Here is a 16,893-nt window from a genome sequence, read left to right on the forward strand (position 1 = left end):
GGCAAGATGAGAAACAGGACTTTTACCCTGTAGCTGTCAATATAGCACTAAAGTAATATAGCTGTTGTAATCCTCGCGCTGTTATTACCTACCGATCCATGTAATAAAAAGGTTGTGGTACCTCACGGAGATCCTCAAGGTATCATTAATGGCGCCACCATGAAGTTAGCATTTGGTTAACGCCTCGGGTGATCGACGTGCATCATGTGGCGAAAGGGTAGTGGACCCAGCAAGGTTAACTCGCCCTTCTGCCCTGCTGACTAGCACATTAATACGTTTACCGCCTTAGGTTTGAATGAAAGGACATTTGGAGATCATCCTGGAGGTCTTTTCCCATGGAGTCTGTATCCATGGATTAGGGTGCTTTGTGGCTGCGGGTTTCCCGCAGGAGCCTTGTCCCACTGGCCAGTCTTCCAATTAATACAAGATCTCATTAGCATTTTTCTCCTCGTTCAGATCATTCTTCCATGTTGACTGATGTGATAATCCTCCAGGGTTACCTGACACAATCTACCGTTTTCCTTCCACCGACAATACTCCAAGATGGCGTTCAATCTCCTTGAGCGCCGCAAAGAGAAATTTATCCTCTGGATACCTGCTACACCAGCTTCAAACCCGCGCCATTTAGGTTTGCCTAGTGGTGCTTAACCCAAAGGTTACTGCCACCTCTTTCTGTTTGCGGATCAGGTCTCCGACGAATGTTTACGAGCATAAGCCGCATTAGGTTGGATCATCGAAGTCGTCTTGGTTTTAACTGTCATGTGGTGGTCTAGCCTCCCAATGGAAGTGGTATTGCTAATGAACTGCTTTTCGCTGCTTATATTACAGGTGGAAACGACGTCAAAGCCATGCCACCAGTAACTGGTGGAACTCATCCATCCATATTTCTCATGTTACACAAGGAAAGCGCTGGAAAGCAATGATCCACGGGAAACGACTGGCCGGCTTGCGGACACTGGGCCATTCAACTAGGTTCTGAAATGATGACTCCAGATCACCCTCTAATATAAATTTGCATCTTGTCCTCTTACGGACGCCTTTTTTGGAAGCCAAGACACACATTTGAAACAAGTCTCCCCGTCTCTGAGATTAGTTCAGAACGCGATTAGATATAATGACCTTGAACATTGTCGCTCATCCGGATGATGATCTTCTCTTCCAGAACCCAGATATCCTTCATGATATTGACGCCGACCGACAGGTTTACACTGTATACCTGACCGCTGGTGACGCGGGTCAGGATTCTGAGTACTGGACTGGCCGACAAGAGGGCATCATGGAAGCGTACGCCACAATGGCGGGCATGCCAAATACCTGGGATGCTGTTGCCCTTAGCGTCGGGGGTAAGGATATCCTGCGCTACACTCTACGTGATCGCGATATCTCCCTAGTATTCATGCACTTGCCTGATGGGAACTCGGGCGGCGACGGCTTTGATAGTACTGGCCACGAAACCCTTGAGAAGCTTTGGAGAAACAGCATCCCCTCAATAAGGACAGTGGACGATGAATCTGATATTAGGTACACAAGTGACGACCTTATCGAAACCTTGAGACAGTTGATTGACCAGCTCCAACCTGATTCAATCAACTCTCTGGACTTCATCAACCCATATGGCTCGGGCGACCATAGTGACCATACCTCCACTGGTCTCTTCGCGAACGAAGCGGCCAAGCTATCCAGCTTCCCAGGCGATGTTGAAGCCTATATAGGATACCCAATCCAATACTTGGTCGCCAATGTTACCGGCGATGACTTGGACAGAAAAAGGGCGGCGTTCTATACATATGGAAAAAATGATATTCATGCATGCACGTCAGAAGTGGCGTGTGCTCCGCTTGATTATCCAAAGTTCCTGCCTAGGCAGTACGTTGCAAATAATATGTAGGTGGACCCAACCTCTAAAATCCTTTTATGGCATAGCTCACATAAAATCTGTCATAGGTTGCAAAATCCAAGGATTCAGCGTTCAGAGTTATAGGATTGTTTTGATTTGAAAAGGTGTTGCAGCATTGGATTATTTGACAAGCAAGTTTTCAGACGATCATGCCACTTGGATACAATGAGGCGACGCGCGCGTAATCAATCGTCACTACTATGGATGGCCTCAATTGATAGGACAAAATTCATTCTTCAAATTAATCTATACACTTACCATCACGTCCAACCAGTTCCATGGTAAAATATAATCAAATTATCGGGATCACAACCTCCATAGTAAATAAGTCATATTAGTGTCATTGGGAGCTAGGGAGAGGCGTAAAAATAGGACTAATTCAAAGATAACTTATATACCATCTTGGCACGGGAAACCAGGGGAAATTGGAAGTCTCTGAAAGGATTAAGACCAATGAAATAATACAGGAAGAGATTCACTAACAATAATTCCATCGTTGAAGCGGGACCCTACCAGTAAGATCGACATTTCCCTTCACCAGGGTAGTTCGGCGGCGCAACCGAGCAGACGGAAGAACCAGGGGCCAGCTCCGGTGCCGGCGGCTTGACGAAGTATATAATATACGGAGTAAAGGGCAGTATAGCAATGTTTTTAAACGCATCATGAGGCGCAGGCAGTGTCACTACACTTTTGGGGGCCCGGCGGAACCGCTCTGAGATCCACTATGCTGCGTCCCAGGCTCCCAGCATCAGTGCAAGATTATATAGGCGGTACGGTTGCCATGATAACACTAACTCTGATTGCTGGGGAGCTTCGGTTGTGAGAGACCCTTGTAGGTTACATCACCATCGCAGGTGTCTCAAGTTTCTAACATATGTGCACACGTTGGTCGGGGGTGAGACTGGAAGGCTAGCAAATGGCTCCGTCAAGACAGCGGTGGTCACTCCAGAAGCAGATCTGTACCAATTACCCTCTGGGTCTCCTAGACACTCTCCAACAGTGACTGGCCGATACCCAGCGGTTTGAAGGCGTCGAATTTCATACTCATCAAGAGTATAAACTGTCTGGTAATGGATATCGTGGTTTAGGACAACAAAGCTTGTCGATGAAGGACTGTTCTGCGTAACGTAATTGTTAAATATGTCCTTCGAGTTTTGTATCAGTGCTGGATCATCATTTGCGAAGTCCTTGGTATCGAGATTTGTGGAGATAACATGGTAGCCCAAGTCAAACATGTCCACAGCGCAGGCAGTGTCAAAGCTCAAGTATGGCGGTCGCATGTAGGTGGGCACCTTTCCGAGAATGTTGGCAAATGCTTTGTTCGGTTTGGTACATCTGGTCTCTCCTCTGGGCAGAGGATAGTGTGGTCAGGTCTGGATGATTCCAGGTATGGGAGCCAACCTGGTGGCCCTCAGGGTCCATGCGCTGGATAGCGGACTTCCATGCAGCAACCTCATCAATAGCACCGTTGCCGTTGTTTCGCACAACGAAAAAGGTGGCTTTCACCCCGTAACGTGCAAGGAGATCCAACAGGTCGGATGTGTAGAGGTAGGGATCATCATCGAACGTTAAGGCAATATCGCCGGAATGGGCGCAAGAATCGATGACCTCTCCATAGGGGACTTGCCCTATGTGCGGACGAGGGATATTTACTGTACCAGTAGATGTGGCCGGACAGGTACCGAAGGCGGGTTGGCAATCAATGCCACAGTACTCATTTGTGTTGCCACAATAGCCATATTTCGAGCAACAAGGCTCCGTGTCGGGGCAAATATACCCAGTTGTGCCACCACAGGAACCGTCAGGACTGACTTCCCTTGCGAACAGGTTCGCTTTATGGCTAGCATATGTCTTCGTGACAGGAGGCGCCGACAGGAAGAGGGCGACGAGAACAAATACATGCATTTCATCTGGCGCTAAAGCGAGCAGAGGAGCAGGATATCTGTATAATATGAGTGGGCCTTTTGACGTTACGGAAAAGTTCAGTGTTAGACGGCTGGGTTTGTCCGTGAATAGTCCTCTTGATAGGCAGTGATATCAAATGCTGGGATAAAGGAAGATGACTGCATGACTGTATCATGATTATATCATGCGATTTGGTTCATATTGTTTGTTGAATGCACTAAGTTCTGCAGACCTTCGAACCTTCGGGGTTCGTAGTCAGGTCGCTTACTGGAGTTTTAAGAAGCAGCTAGGTTTTAAGGCGGATGCTACAGGGTGATCAGGAGATAGCTGGCGGACAGGAAATCGAATTGCCGATCCTGTAAGGTTTCAGCAAGGCCACGCGCCCTGGGCTCATTCAATAATGGTATGCGACGAGCTTAACCCTGAGCTAACAAACATAGCCTTTCAGTGGCGTTGTCAAAGTCAGACTGTAACTGAAGGAGACGTTGAGTGGAGATGCTAAGGTGAGGAACTTGGTTAAGGTTGTTATACGATGATTGAGTAATGGGCGATTCAGCAAGCGTTGCCGTCATGATGTTAAGTGTCCCATACAGGTAGGCTCTGGGAACACTACATGACTCCGACGACAGATCTACAGATAATCCCCCAGTTTAGGTCAATCTGAAATAAGCTTAACTGGTGGTATGACTGCTAAGCAAGTGTATCGACCCATCAGAATGTAGCCCAGTGAATGGCAGTCACAACTGCAGTTTCCATGGGCCATATAAAAGAAGAATAATCAGTCGCAGCGCGATTCCGTAGGGATTGAGTTCGTAAATTACTTGCTTATAATAGTGGCCTACCTTTGTTCTGGGAGCTAACTCCATGAAGGAGAGAAGCTCTCTACTAGAAGGTCTTCTTACTTACTGATTGCCAACCCAACCTGGCTTCAAGGTCATTCTAAATGTCTGTCTTGCCTACCAGGTACAAATGTTTTATATTCACATAGTATGGACTTTATTCATTCCCAGCAGCCAAATTACACACCTTGCGCCTGGCTTCATCATGAAGACAACATGCTCCAAGGATTCCATGACACATAACGCTTAAAAAGAGCAAGTTCGTCAAATTTCGATACACTAATGGACAAGGTGGTCAAGTCTGGGCCTCGTTATCAGCCTCATTATCCAATTTGTCTGGAGATTCCTGGGGCACTTCGTCATGTTCTTTGGTATCCAGTGTGCCAGATTCAAACCCCGAATCTGATTCGTCTGAGTGGTATGCAGCGTAGCGATTCATGTATCTCCAAAGTCCCCCAAGCAGGTCCATCTCATCCTTGTCTCGTATCCATTCCCGAAACTCTTCTTTTGAGACAGGAGGGTCGTCGTATGTGAAGTCAACGCCATATCCCTGCAGCTCGTCCTGGATATTGTCGAGATCCTCAAACGTGCAGCGGGCGTCCCAAAGCTCCTTCTCGGTGCCTTGAAACGCGTAGGCGGGGATTTTGGCATGCACCCTGGGAAGAGACTTTCGTACTTTGGACGCATGATCTCCGAATTGCACTAACCACTCTTCGTCGCGCTTCTCAATACAGTTGTATTTGGCCTTCCCGCGGACGAGTGTCCAGAAGTCGAACACTAATAGCTCAAGATTCGGTGCAAGGAGTCTGGCCGCGGCGTCCTCGGGCGATTCAACTAAGATGTTGCGGAATGAGAGATTGAGAACCCTCAGATTTGTGTAGCTTGTCAGGTCTAAAAGGCCAGCCAAGCTGAGCATTCCCTGGTGGACCTGAATTGACTTCAACGTCTCCTTGTGACGGTTGAGAGCCGCTTCGAGGTTGGTGTGGTTCCACCTGTAGTACAAGGCATACGGGCGATTCTGTGTAAAGGCAAAATGCTCGAGTCCGTTGAACCAGGTCAGGATCTCCTGCAGTAGTAGTGGGGTCTGGCTGAATCCGTTGAACTTCGCGGTCTTGATAACAGGGAGTGTTCCATTTTCATTCTTAGCACTGTCAGCTCTATTAAAGTTGTAGAGATGCACGTGTATAGGGTAATTCAAGTTCATGGGAACTAACAACTGGCCTCAACTCACCTGAGTGTCGAGAAAATCCGCAACAGTTCCAGGAATATTGTCCCCAAGAGCAGCCATTCTCATGGCCCAGACATCTCGCCTTCGGATCTTGAATGCCTCTCGACCAGGTGCAAAGCAGCCATCAGCTCGAATCTCCTCCACAGTCTTCATTTGTATGGCTTTCAGGAGTAGCAGCCACGTCAATGGATGATCGTTGCTCCCAGCAACTTCGAAGACGCGCACGCGATGAAGCAAAGACACCAGCTTGCCGATTGTTTTGAATGTCTTTTGCTGGAAGGCTTCTTGTCCGAGGTAAATTTGAAAGGACTGGCACGTGGGTTGCAAGTCAGGGTACCAGGACAGAGCCTGCAACAGTCCTTCAGCCGGTTTGCTGATAGGATCGAGATCTGGCGTGCCCAGCTCGATTCGCCGGTACAACACATGTCGAACAACGAGGTTGAATCTCTTGCACGTGAGAGCAATACAGAGGCCTGTCTCATAGTCCATAATCTTGTCGATGCCGTCTTCCCACGGATGGATGGCTTCGAAGAAGATCATTTCGAGTATCTCGACGGGGAAATCCAGGATTTCGACCGCCATTTTGGCGTCGAGGACGTGCTATCGAGGTTATGAGCACGATAGCTGGGGAGAGAGATAAAGGATGGTTAGTGAGTGAAGTGTCCAATCTGTGAGATTACATACCCATAACTGTTAGACTGCCTCAGGCTCAATACTGCCTTGAAATTCACTGTAGGCTTCATTTTACTGGAGATTTTCGCTAGTATGGGCTTTGTTGACGGAAGTTGCCTGGAAAGTTGATTCATTATATGGAGACTGCCGTCAAATCAAGGTGCTTAACCTCTATTGAAATAGCCTAATTGACAGCCCAGGAATAAACAAGGCATTCTTGGATGTATTGTTGATCTTTGAGAGAGGAAGAAAAGATGAGGTAAAGAGCTTCTCCCTACTGTGCCTCCTGTGTGAGGTCTAGACGGGGTCACATGGGACAATCGCCACAACAGCAAGCAAGGTTGAATAGGCGACCTGAAAGAAAGAAAGGCTATGTGGGTATCACTCCAGTTCTCTTCATCAAGGACGCTTGAGGTCGAGGCAATTGCTTTGTTGCAAGTACAGCGTTCCTCTTGTCCTTGTCCGACATTCGACATTAACTAGATATAGGTCCTGTGTAGTTGCCTCAATTCTATACTCGTTAGGGATAATATATCAATATTGGGTTCAAGACAGGAAATCATCGCTTCTGATAGGAAAACTCTTCTAACATTGTTCGAAAATCCAGAATAGAACCCTAAAAATGAATTATTTGTTAATATGAGTGGAACTCTGATATATCCATGAAGCTATAAGCGAAGTGATAATTCTTATAGTATTAACTTTCTCTCTCCCATTGTTCTGAGACTAAGATTGTTTGATATTCTTTATCTCAGTCCTTCGTACAGACTATACTGATAACTGACCCTAGGACTTATGGGCCATGGCGGAGCAATTCAACCAACAAGTGGAGTCAACCCTCACCACCCCAGAACCACAAGTGGATTAAATTGATTCAACTTCATCTACTCATTTCTGACCATAGACCAGCATCTCTCAGATATCTTGATCTATATATAGCATAGAATCTAAAGGTCATAATGCCATCCATGGATCCTAACGACATCAACATTCTAGCTCACTTCCTCGCCTTCAACCAAATCCCCTCAACTTCCTCTCCACCACCATCAGACGTCCTCGTCCTCTGCGTCTCCGCCATCCTGCCAATAGCAGAGAAAGTCTTCACGTATCTAGAAAACAACCCAACAGCAATCAATACTTTGGTTCTCTGCGGCGGAGTCGGCCATTCCACGCCTCATCTCTACGAAGTGATTGCCAACGACCCACGCTACGCGCATCTCCTCCCGGAGATTGACGGACTGCCAGAAGCACAGGTTCTCCATCGCATTTTCAAGCGGTTTTTTGATGCACCGCGGATCCAGAACACATGCCGTGTTCTGATAGAAGACCGCTCGACGAACTGCGGCGCTAATGCAATTGAAACGAAGAGGGTTCTTGAGGAGAATGGCATTCATCCCCGGAGTATGCTGATTGTGCAGGATCCGACCATGTCTCGGCGGACGGTGGCGTCATTTGAGAAGGCTTTTTCTGGCGTGGGGACACTGCGGTTGACCAGTTGGCCGACGTTTGTACCCAAGGTTAGGCTTGAAGGAGGGAAGCTGGTGTATGATGAGTCGGTTGGGATTGAGGCGTCGCGGTTGTGGAGGTTACCGCGGTTTCTGGGATTGCTGATGGGAGAGATTCCACGACTTAGAGATGACAAAGAGGGATATGGGCCCAGAGGGAAAGGGTTTATTGTGCATGTTGATATTCCTGATGAAGTAGAGGAAGCGTGGAGGAGGGTTAAGGATGTGGAGATGGAGTGGGAGAGACGGTAATTTATGGTTCGATGTCTTGCGTCTGAAGGCATCTTTGTCTGTGTTTCAGTTGAACTGCAATTCGAGCCACTGGCGTGTATATAAAGCTGAAGTAATTCCAGAGACTTGGACTTCTTTCTCTAACATCACCATCACTGCTGCACAGAATAGCCAACTCAACTGCTGCTGCTGACCAGCATCCCTGGAGGATTGCTCCAAAACACACAATGAGCGGCCCTGCGGTTAAGAAGACAATTTGTTGAAATGCACATTCCATTTGCATGAGGCAGAGTAAGAGTGCTATTGCCGTCACTTTATGGTTGATTGATTGCTGTTGTCTGGTGATGTGTTGTGCTCATCTTTCTAGGTGTGTTTGTGTTCAGTTTCTTCTTTGGGATTGTGGATAACTTCAAGTTTGATCTCACTTCTTTCTTTCACTCGTCGCTCCTCTCTCTCCCCTCTTTTCCTTCCTTGGATTATTTGACATGAAAATGTCAATAGAAGTACACTAGAGAAAGTGTATCTTCTAAATGCAGCATTTTGTTGATCTCAGACAAGGCTCCAATCACGTCATCCGTATTTGACGCGGGGCTGAATCTTCACTCATCCTGCAGAAAATGACCATCAGTCATCCTCATTTTCTTCTTCTTCGCCATCATATTTGATCCAGTAAATTCATCAAATCCACCTCGTGAATCAAAATGGCAGACGATCAAGACAAACTCACAGATTACCGGCTCAACGCCGCGACACTCAACACTGCCATCCAGAGTATTGGCATGGGTGCCTATCAATGGCAACTCTTTATCGTCATCGGCTTCGGCTGGGCAAGTGACAATCTCTGGCCGATCGTAACCTCGCTCATCCTGGGCCCTGTTACATCGGAATTCCACATATCCAGTCCGCCATTCCTGACTCTAGCCCAGAACATCGGCCTGCTAATAGGCGCCCTGTTCTGGGGCTTCGGCTGTGACATCTTCGGCCGCCGCTGGGCCTTCAATCTTACGATCGGTCTGACAGCAGTATTCGGGCTCGTGGCAGCCGCGTCGCCCACCTTCGCAGCGGTATGCGTCTTCACCGCGCTGTGGTCTATTGGCGTGGGCGGGAACCTCCCCGTCGACTCGGCCATCTTTCTCGAGTTCCTCCCGGGCTCGCACCAGTATCTCCTCACCGTGTTGTCTGTGTACTGGGCGCTCGCCCAGCTGCTGGCCAATCTCATCGCCTGGCCGATTCTAGGCAATCTCACCTGCCCCGATGAGGAGACCTGCACCCGAGCCAACAACATGGGCTGGCGGTACTTCCTTATCGCTATGGGCGGGATAGCCCTGGTCATGTGTCTTCTCCGCTGGACCTGTTTCACCTTGTATGAATCGCCCAAGTTTCTGATGGGCAAAGGCCGCTACGAAGATGCCGTGGCCGTCGTCCACGAAGTCGCCCGCCGGAATGGCTCCTCTGCCTCCTTGTCCGTGGACGACCTCATCACCCCTGCAACCACCGCAAACCAGACCACTACTGCCGGGACAAACGTTCTTATCCGCCAACGGCTGGATCATTTGACCCTCGGTCACATCAAAGCCCTCTTCGATACGCCGCGCCGCGCTTGGTCCACCTCGCTCCTCATCGTTGTTTGGGGCCTTATCGGCCTTGGATTTCCCCTCTACAACGCCTTCCTGCCCTACATCCAGCAGACCAAGGGCGCCGAATTTGGCGATGGCTCGACGGCTCTGACCTACCGGAACTCGCTAATCATCGCCGCGGCAGGCCTACCCGGTTCTCTGATCGGCGGTGTGCTAGTCGAGATACCCTACCTCGGCCGGCGGGGCGCCATCAGCTCATCTGCCGTGCTGACGGGTGCGTTTCTGCTAGCCTCTACAACGGCCATGTCGTCGTCGGCCCTACTGGGTTGGAACTGCGCGTATAGCTTCACGAGCAGTATTCTCTATGCCGTTCTCTATGCGTATACGCCCGAGATGTTCCTGACCAAGGACCGGGGAACGGGGAATGCGTTGACCGCGGCGGCGAATCGGGTGGGCGGGATTCTTGCGCCGGTGATCGCGCTCGTCGCGGATCTGAAGACCAGTGTGCCGGTGTATGTGAGCGGGGGGTTGTTTATTGTTGCTGGCCTGGTGGTTTTGCTGATTGGATATGAGTCGAGGGGGAAGACGAGTTTATAGTCGTACATACAGGTACATAGAATTCAACTAGACTTGAGTGATAAAAGCTACTTCTTGACATGATCACTTATCATTCTAGCGAGAGCAACGGAATAGCCCAATGGATTCTGGCGAAAGGGGAATACTCTGTGTTGCTGTTTGCAGGAGGCATGGCAGGCAAACTAGGGAGGAAGTAAGAGCTACGTAAGTGAGCAAAGAGAAAGCAAGGTGAGAGTTGAGAGAAAGCAAAGAGAGTCAAATAGACAGAGAAAGGAGGTAGGGGAGGGCCTAGGAGGTCATAGAGTATTTCAGTAATCCAGGGCCCCTATGGTTCAGGGAGCCCTGAAATAGACAGCTTAGGGGTGTAGAACTCTTATGGTTGTAAGGAACCCTATGAAATCCTTAGACTTAAGGGACTATAGGTACTTAGCTAATTACCTCCCGTGTGCCCGAGGGCAGCTAGGTATATATATTTGAATGATTGACGGACCAACTGAACCTATGCACGCAATATCTCTAATCTCTTTCGCTGTCTCTGTATTTGATATGGTGCAAGTAAACCTGACATCGATTGGACTGATTGCGTGATAAAAATAGGTCTGGCTTGACATAATAGAATGGATTTGTCGGCCGAATTGACTTTTCAGTGTACCGGCTAACCGATGATGACTCAGTCAGCAAGTCGATGAAGACAATAGTGTAAATGGAGCTATATAGAGCTCATTTCAGTGACCACAATAAACAGAATGTTGAGCATTAGCCTTCGAAGCCTCTGAAATCTCTGTCGTGGGGTATATGTACAGCATTCTTCGGTGGGTCGAGTTTTAGTCCCTCACAGCAGTGGCGACCATCCTTACTTCGATCCATGATCCTCAACTTGTTCGAAAATTGACAGGAGGATATTCATCAGCATAATGAGCTGCCCTAATACAAATTCTCAAACACAACCTCAGCTCACAAAACATGATGTGGGTTGGAGGAGGATCGTCCGCAACTTCACCCCTTCGTATGCACCTTGCTCCCATTACAAGCGAGGAAAACAACTAACCACGAATAGATGGTTCTCGGTCACGATGGGCACAGGCATCGTATCGATTCTTTTAAATACACTCCCATACAATGCTCCTTGGCTATACTGGATCTCCGTTGTCATCTTCGCTCTCAATGTCCTCCTCTTCGTCACAGGATGTATCATCAGCCTCTTGCGATATACACTGTATCCAGAGATCTTCGGGGCCATGATCATCCATCCTGTCCAGTCAATGTTCATTGGGACATTCCCCATGGGTTTGACTACGATTATCAACATGTTTTGTTTCGTTTGTGTCCCAGTGTGGGGTGAATGGGCCAGAAACTTTGCCTGGGGTTTATGGATTCTCGACGCGATACTTTCGGTGGTGACTGCGTTGTCGTTGCCCTTCTTGCTGTATGGCTTCACTTTCTTCCAAACTTATCCGAATGTGTGACTCAGAGATCTTACAGCATGGCCCATGGAAACGAAACGCAACTCTCCTGCATGACTGCCGTCTGGCTCCTCCCAATCGTAAGCTGCGTCGTTGCAGCCTCCTCAGGCGCCATTGTCGCTGACGTCCTCCCCAACCCTCAACATGCCTTATGGACGGTGCTTGTCAGCTATGTCCTCTGGGGGATTGGCGTCCCCCTCGCCATGATGGTCATGGTAATCTACCTCCAGCGTCTGACCCTCCACAAGCTCCCACCCAAGGCCGTCATCGTTAGTGTTTTCCTGCCCCTGGGGCCATTAGGTCAGGGCGGTTATGGGTGAGTTTTGTTTTCCATCATTTTTCGCGACTTCAAATTCTCATGTTACCAACAGAGCAATGAAACTAGGCAAATCCGCCCAAACCATCTTCGCGCAGACACATACACTGGAAGCCTCGTCCGGCCCCACCTTCTACACTCTCGGGTTCCTCGTCGCCCTCATTCTTTGGTCGTTCGGCCTGGTCTGGCTGTTCTTCGCGTCTGCTTCTATCGCTAGATGTCGCAGCTTTCCTTTTAATATTGGCTGGTGGGGGTTCACATTCCCGCTCGGGGTCTTTGCCGCCAGTACCTGTCAAATGGGTCGAGAGCTGCCATCAGAGTTTTTCAAAGTGCTCGGAACGGTAGGCCATCCATTTGTCTATTGAAGAGAGCAGGTCACTGACTTATGGCAGATTATTTCGGTTTGTGTGGTGGTTTTATGGATGGTGGTGAGTATTGGGACGTTGAAAGGCGTGGTGTCAGGGAAGCTGTTCTTTGCGCCATGTTTGGCCGATTTGAAGCTGAAAGAGGAGGATAAGGATGTTGCGAAGGCTGCTTGATATATATGTATTATTTCTGGTTATATAGGGTACATGTGGATTGATAGAAAGCATACGGAGTACTAGTAAAACAATTATCCCTATTGAACAGATCTCGATCAAATAATAATATATTATAAATTTAATCTCTAAGAAATAAAATAGTATTTGGCGGAGGAAATAATGGGCCTGATATTTTTTTTTTTGGATCGAGATTATTATTATTATTATTATCCATCGATTTTCCACATTTTATTATTTTATTGATTTAATTTTTTCGCTCCTCTTTATTTTCATTATTATTTTAGCTCGGTAGTCCTCGATCTCTATGGGGTAGTGCCAGCATCATCGGACTGCCTGATACCTTTGTACATGACAAGCTGCTTCCTTCAAACTACAGCTGTCTACTCCGTATTCAAAGCAATTGATCTCTCTCTTGCACTTGGACAAGGCATAACTTATAATCCTGGGTGACTCATCCTCGCGACGACTGGTGATTCGAGAAGGGGCCAAGTAGACACGAAATCACGTGATGGGACCCCCAAAAATCCAAAATCCAAAATATGGAAAATAAAAAATAAAAAAAAGAACAACGCCGACCGTCCATCTCGCGATCCCCAAACATTCATCGTCTTGGCCGTTGTTCAGCGTTGATTTCATCAGAATTCCCTTCGGCTCCTCATTGTTGTTATTTTTCTGCTTCCTTTCTTGCCCCAATACCCCCTTGTGCTCTTGCTGTGCTGGGTTATTCATCCTGACAGCCCTTTCTCGTGTATTATTATTTCTCTCAACTTGCCTGACCACTGCGCCACTGGCTCGAACCCGCCTGCCGTAGTGACGGCCTGAGGCCACAACCATTCACACAGCCATAATCAGACCAGACAAGAGTTGGCAGAACATAACCACCACCTACTTTGTTTTTATTGAACCCAATTGTTTCTTCTTGACATACCATCACTTACTGAGATTCTATCTGTGAATCCATCCTGATTAATTATCTGTGGTTGATTCCCCTGTGATCACCATCACCAACCCGCGTCATTGTTATCATTGGTTCGAGACGCGGTGGTCACATGTCCTGCTGAGACAGCGTCCTTGGCTCATCTCGATACAGTGGACTCCTCGTCAGGGATTCCAAAGTAAAATTCAAGCAAGATGATGGGATACGGGGGCCATCAGTATCATCAGCAGCGTCAATCACAGCAAAATCCCCAACCCCAACAGCAGCACCATCTGCAATCGCCTTCGCTGAGCGGGGCTGCTGCGCATTCAGCCCATGGCAGCAATGGCATTGCTGCCAACAGTTCCCTGCTCCGGGGCCAGCAGCAGTCAGATCTGGCGAGTAATTCGCCTGATCTGAGGAAGATGACTCCCTCGTCGTCGGGGTCGATGGTTGGGTTTACCGCGGGAGGTGGCTATGGCACCTACGGTCATTATGCGCCTCAGGGTACGTCGGATCCTTTGTCTAGGCATACCGACTCCGTCGGTCAATTGAAAGACCCGTACCTCTCGCAGATACAGAGTCTGCAGAGGAACATGAATCCCATGGCAAACTTTCGTGCGCACCCGGCCCTGAACCCTCAGGCCGCCATGTCGCCACATGCTCAAGCAATGAGTATTTCGTCTCCGCAGCAGTCTTACGAGAGGTTGCAACAACATCCCCATCTGCAGCATCGACAGACATCTCATACACATCCGTCTGTGACTTCGCCTGCTGCTGCGTCGCCCATGCTTGCGACTACTCAACCTCAGCAAACTCAGCACCAATACCCGCAAGCGCAACAGCAGCAGCAACCACAGTATCCGCAAACCTCACAGCAGACCCCGTATCAACAGGCCCACGCGCAACCGTCTCCGTACCAACAGCATCAGTCGTCTCCGTTTCAACAGCAACAGGCGCAGGCATCGCCATATCAGCAGACGCAGCAGACTTATCAGCAGCAGCAAGCTCAACAGACTTATCAACAACAACAGCAAGCTCAGCAGTCACGGTATCAGGCGCAGCAACCGCAGCAGCATCAGTTCCAACAGTATCCGTATCAGCGGTACCAGCAGGCTCAACAGGCCCAACAGGCCCAACAGGCGCATGCACAGCAAGCACAACAGACACAGGTACAGCCAACACAGCCGGCACAGCATGTCCAGCAGCAGCCTCAGCAGCACAACCGCCAGGAAGTGACACAAACGCAGCAGCCTCAACAACCGCACGAACAAGCAATGCAGCAAGCTTTGCAGCAGCATCGCCAGGCTCAGCAGCAAGCCCAGCAACATCAGAGGCAGTCTCAGCAGCCAAATCTGTACGCCCAGCAGGCACAGCAGCATACGCAGCAAGCTCAAGCGCAGCAGGCGCACCAGTTCCATCAGCAGCCACAGCAAAAGCAAGCGACGCCATCAATACCACCGGCTACCTTGAGCGGGGGAGCAAAGTCTGCAGCTCAAGAACCTAAAAAGGAGGAAACGAAACCGACGAAGAAGCGTGCTAGGCAGTCCAAGGCCGCTGCCGCTGCTGCTGCCGCTTCTGCATCTCCTGCGGCCACTACAGGCAAGATCAACGGGACGACGCAACCAACACAACCCACCTATCGTCCCGAGGTTCCATCACCAATTCAGTTCGTGCCTCAACATCCGCATCATCCGCAGACTCAGGCCTATACTCAGTCTCATACTCAGGCTCACGCTCAGGTGCAGGCGCAGGCTCAACGCTATCCTCAAGTCCAGCCTCAGCCCCAGTTTCAACCACAAGCTCAGGTGCATAATCAGTTGCAGAACCCCACAGCTGTCCAAGGCAAGAACCAGGGTCAAGGTCAAAGCCAAGGTCAATCGCAGGCCCAAGGGCAGGCCCAGAGTCAACAGCAAGGTCCGGCCGGTCCAGCGGGCGTGGCGGACCCAGCTGCTCCAGGTGCTTCACAACAACCTGCTCCTACACCCCGGAAGCGCGGCCGTCCACGGAAGAATCCCTTGCCCGATGGAACACAGCCTCCAAAGCCTAAGCCTAAGAAATCCGCTTCCGCCGCTGCGGGTGCTCCCGCCACTGCCGCCGCCGGCGGTGCTCCGGCCGGCACAGCCGTTCCCGGTCCCGGTCCCAACGCTGCCCCTGGCGCAGCTACCGCTCCGGGTCCCGTCCCCGTTCCTGGCCCCGATGGTACTGTCCCTGCCGTCCCTGTGAAACGAGGCCGCGGACGTCCCCGTAAATCAGAGACAGCCCCAGGCACAGCCCCCAAACCCAAAACACCGCGCAAGCCATCCACCACGAAACCGGGCGGCACTGGCCGGCCACGCGGTCGTCCTCGCAAGGCCGATGTGGAAGCACGGAAGCGAGCCGAAGCCGAAGCTCAAGCCAAAGCCGAAGCAGAGGCGCAAGGCCAAGAACAGGGGCAAGGGCAGGGGCAGGGGCAGGGACAGGTACAGGTTCAGGCGCAGGTTCAAGCTCAGGCCCTGCCGCAACCACAACCGCAGACGCAGGCCCCGGCTCAAACTCAGATTCCCGTCCAGCCTCAGCACCATGTCCAGCCGTCACCTCAGCCTCAGCCTCAGCATCTCCAGCATCAAGCGTCTCCGCACCTGCACGCTCACGCGCATGCACTCGCGAACCCGCATCAGCATGGTCACCAGCAACAGCATCCCCACCAACAACACCAACCGTCCGATCCCATGATGTTAAACCCGCCCCAGAAGCGCGGGCCGCCCATGGACGCGAACGACCCGCGCAAGCGCGCCTACCTCATACCTCATCAGCTGGCGCAGATGACGCCGCAGCTGCATCCACAGATGCACCCACAGATGCCCCCGCACATGTCGCCCCATATGCCTCAGCAGATGTAATTTGTTCCTTCAGTTTCAGCCCGTTTCACGTTTCGATATCATTTTCTTCGGTCCGGCCTTTTTTTATTGTCGCTGTTGTTAGTTCGTCTTCGCTGCCCTTCCTCGACTACCTGTCTGTTCCATGTCTTCTTTCGTGATGATATTCTACCCATTATGGATTGTCTAAACGGCATGCATCTATTCATACGTTTTCCCAGGCTCCAGTTTCAGTCATGTAATTCAATTTGTTAGTAGCTAGGTTAGTGGCTAGTAATATACCTCTGATATCACCCTCGACCCGTTTCGTTCCATCGAATGCTTCCTACGTTTACGCGAGTAACAGACTTAACAGGAACAAAAGCATA

General features: G+C 49.9%; 7 protein-coding genes across 7 annotated transcripts; 5 read left to right on the forward strand and 2 right to left on the reverse strand.

Moving 5' to 3' along the window:
* Positions 1-1,114: 1,114 nt before the first annotated feature.
* Aud_009729 (PIG-L family deacetylase) lies at positions 1,115-1,888 on the forward strand (the record flags this gene model as incomplete). Its single annotated transcript, XM_043294578.1, has 1 exon — positions 1,115-1,888. The coding sequence occupies one exon, from the start codon at positions 1,115-1,117 to the stop codon at positions 1,886-1,888; it is 774 nt and encodes a 257-aa protein (XP_043150513.1).
* A 1,263-nt stretch (positions 1,889-3,151) lies between these two features.
* Positions 3,152-3,802, reverse strand: Aud_009730 (uncharacterized protein; the record flags this gene model as incomplete). Its single annotated transcript, XM_043294579.1, has 1 exon — positions 3,152-3,802. One exon carries the CDS (start codon positions 3,800-3,802, stop codon positions 3,152-3,154), a length of 651 nt encoding a protein of 216 aa, XP_043150514.1.
* Positions 3,803-4,936: 1,134 nt separating this feature from the next.
* Positions 4,937-6,451, reverse strand: Aud_009731 (uncharacterized protein; the record flags this gene model as incomplete). Its single annotated transcript, XM_043294580.1, has 2 exons — positions 4,937-5,782; positions 5,873-6,451. 2 exons carry the CDS (start codon positions 6,449-6,451, stop codon positions 4,937-4,939), a joined length of 1,425 nt encoding a protein of 474 aa, XP_043150515.1.
* Positions 6,452-7,500: 1,049 nt separating this feature from the next.
* Positions 7,501-8,298, forward strand: Aud_009732 (YdcF family protein; the record flags this gene model as incomplete). Its single annotated transcript, XM_043294581.1, has 1 exon — positions 7,501-8,298. The coding sequence occupies one exon, from the start codon at positions 7,501-7,503 to the stop codon at positions 8,296-8,298; it is 798 nt and encodes a 265-aa protein (XP_043150516.1).
* Positions 8,299-8,978: 680 nt separating this feature from the next.
* On the forward strand, positions 8,979-10,451 carry Aud_009733 (putative sugar transporter; the record flags this gene model as incomplete). Its single annotated transcript, XM_043294582.1, has 1 exon — positions 8,979-10,451. The coding sequence occupies one exon, from the start codon at positions 8,979-8,981 to the stop codon at positions 10,449-10,451; it is 1,473 nt and encodes a 490-aa protein (XP_043150517.1).
* An 893-nt stretch (positions 10,452-11,344) lies between these two features.
* Aud_009734 (TDT family transporter) lies at positions 11,345-12,748 on the forward strand (the record flags this gene model as incomplete). Its single annotated transcript, XM_043294583.1, has 5 exons — positions 11,345-11,436; positions 11,488-11,856; positions 11,913-12,209; positions 12,265-12,550; positions 12,602-12,748. 5 exons carry the CDS (start codon positions 11,345-11,347, stop codon positions 12,746-12,748), a joined length of 1,191 nt encoding a protein of 396 aa, XP_043150518.1.
* Positions 12,749-13,882: 1,134 nt separating this feature from the next.
* Aud_009735 (uncharacterized protein) lies at positions 13,883-16,549 on the forward strand (the record flags this gene model as incomplete). The annotated part of the gene is made up of 1 exon (XM_043294584.1): positions 13,883-16,549. The coding sequence occupies one exon, from the start codon at positions 13,883-13,885 to the stop codon at positions 16,547-16,549; it is 2,667 nt and encodes an 888-aa protein (XP_043150519.1).
* Between the last annotated feature and the right edge of the window lie 344 nt (positions 16,550-16,893).

The sequence above is a fragment of the Aspergillus udagawae genome (genome assembly GCF_001078395.1).
Source record: "Aspergillus udagawae IFM 46973 DNA, scaffold_8, whole genome shotgun sequence".
Classification (NCBI taxonomy): Eukaryota; Fungi; Ascomycota; class Eurotiomycetes; order Eurotiales; family Aspergillaceae; genus Aspergillus; species Aspergillus udagawae.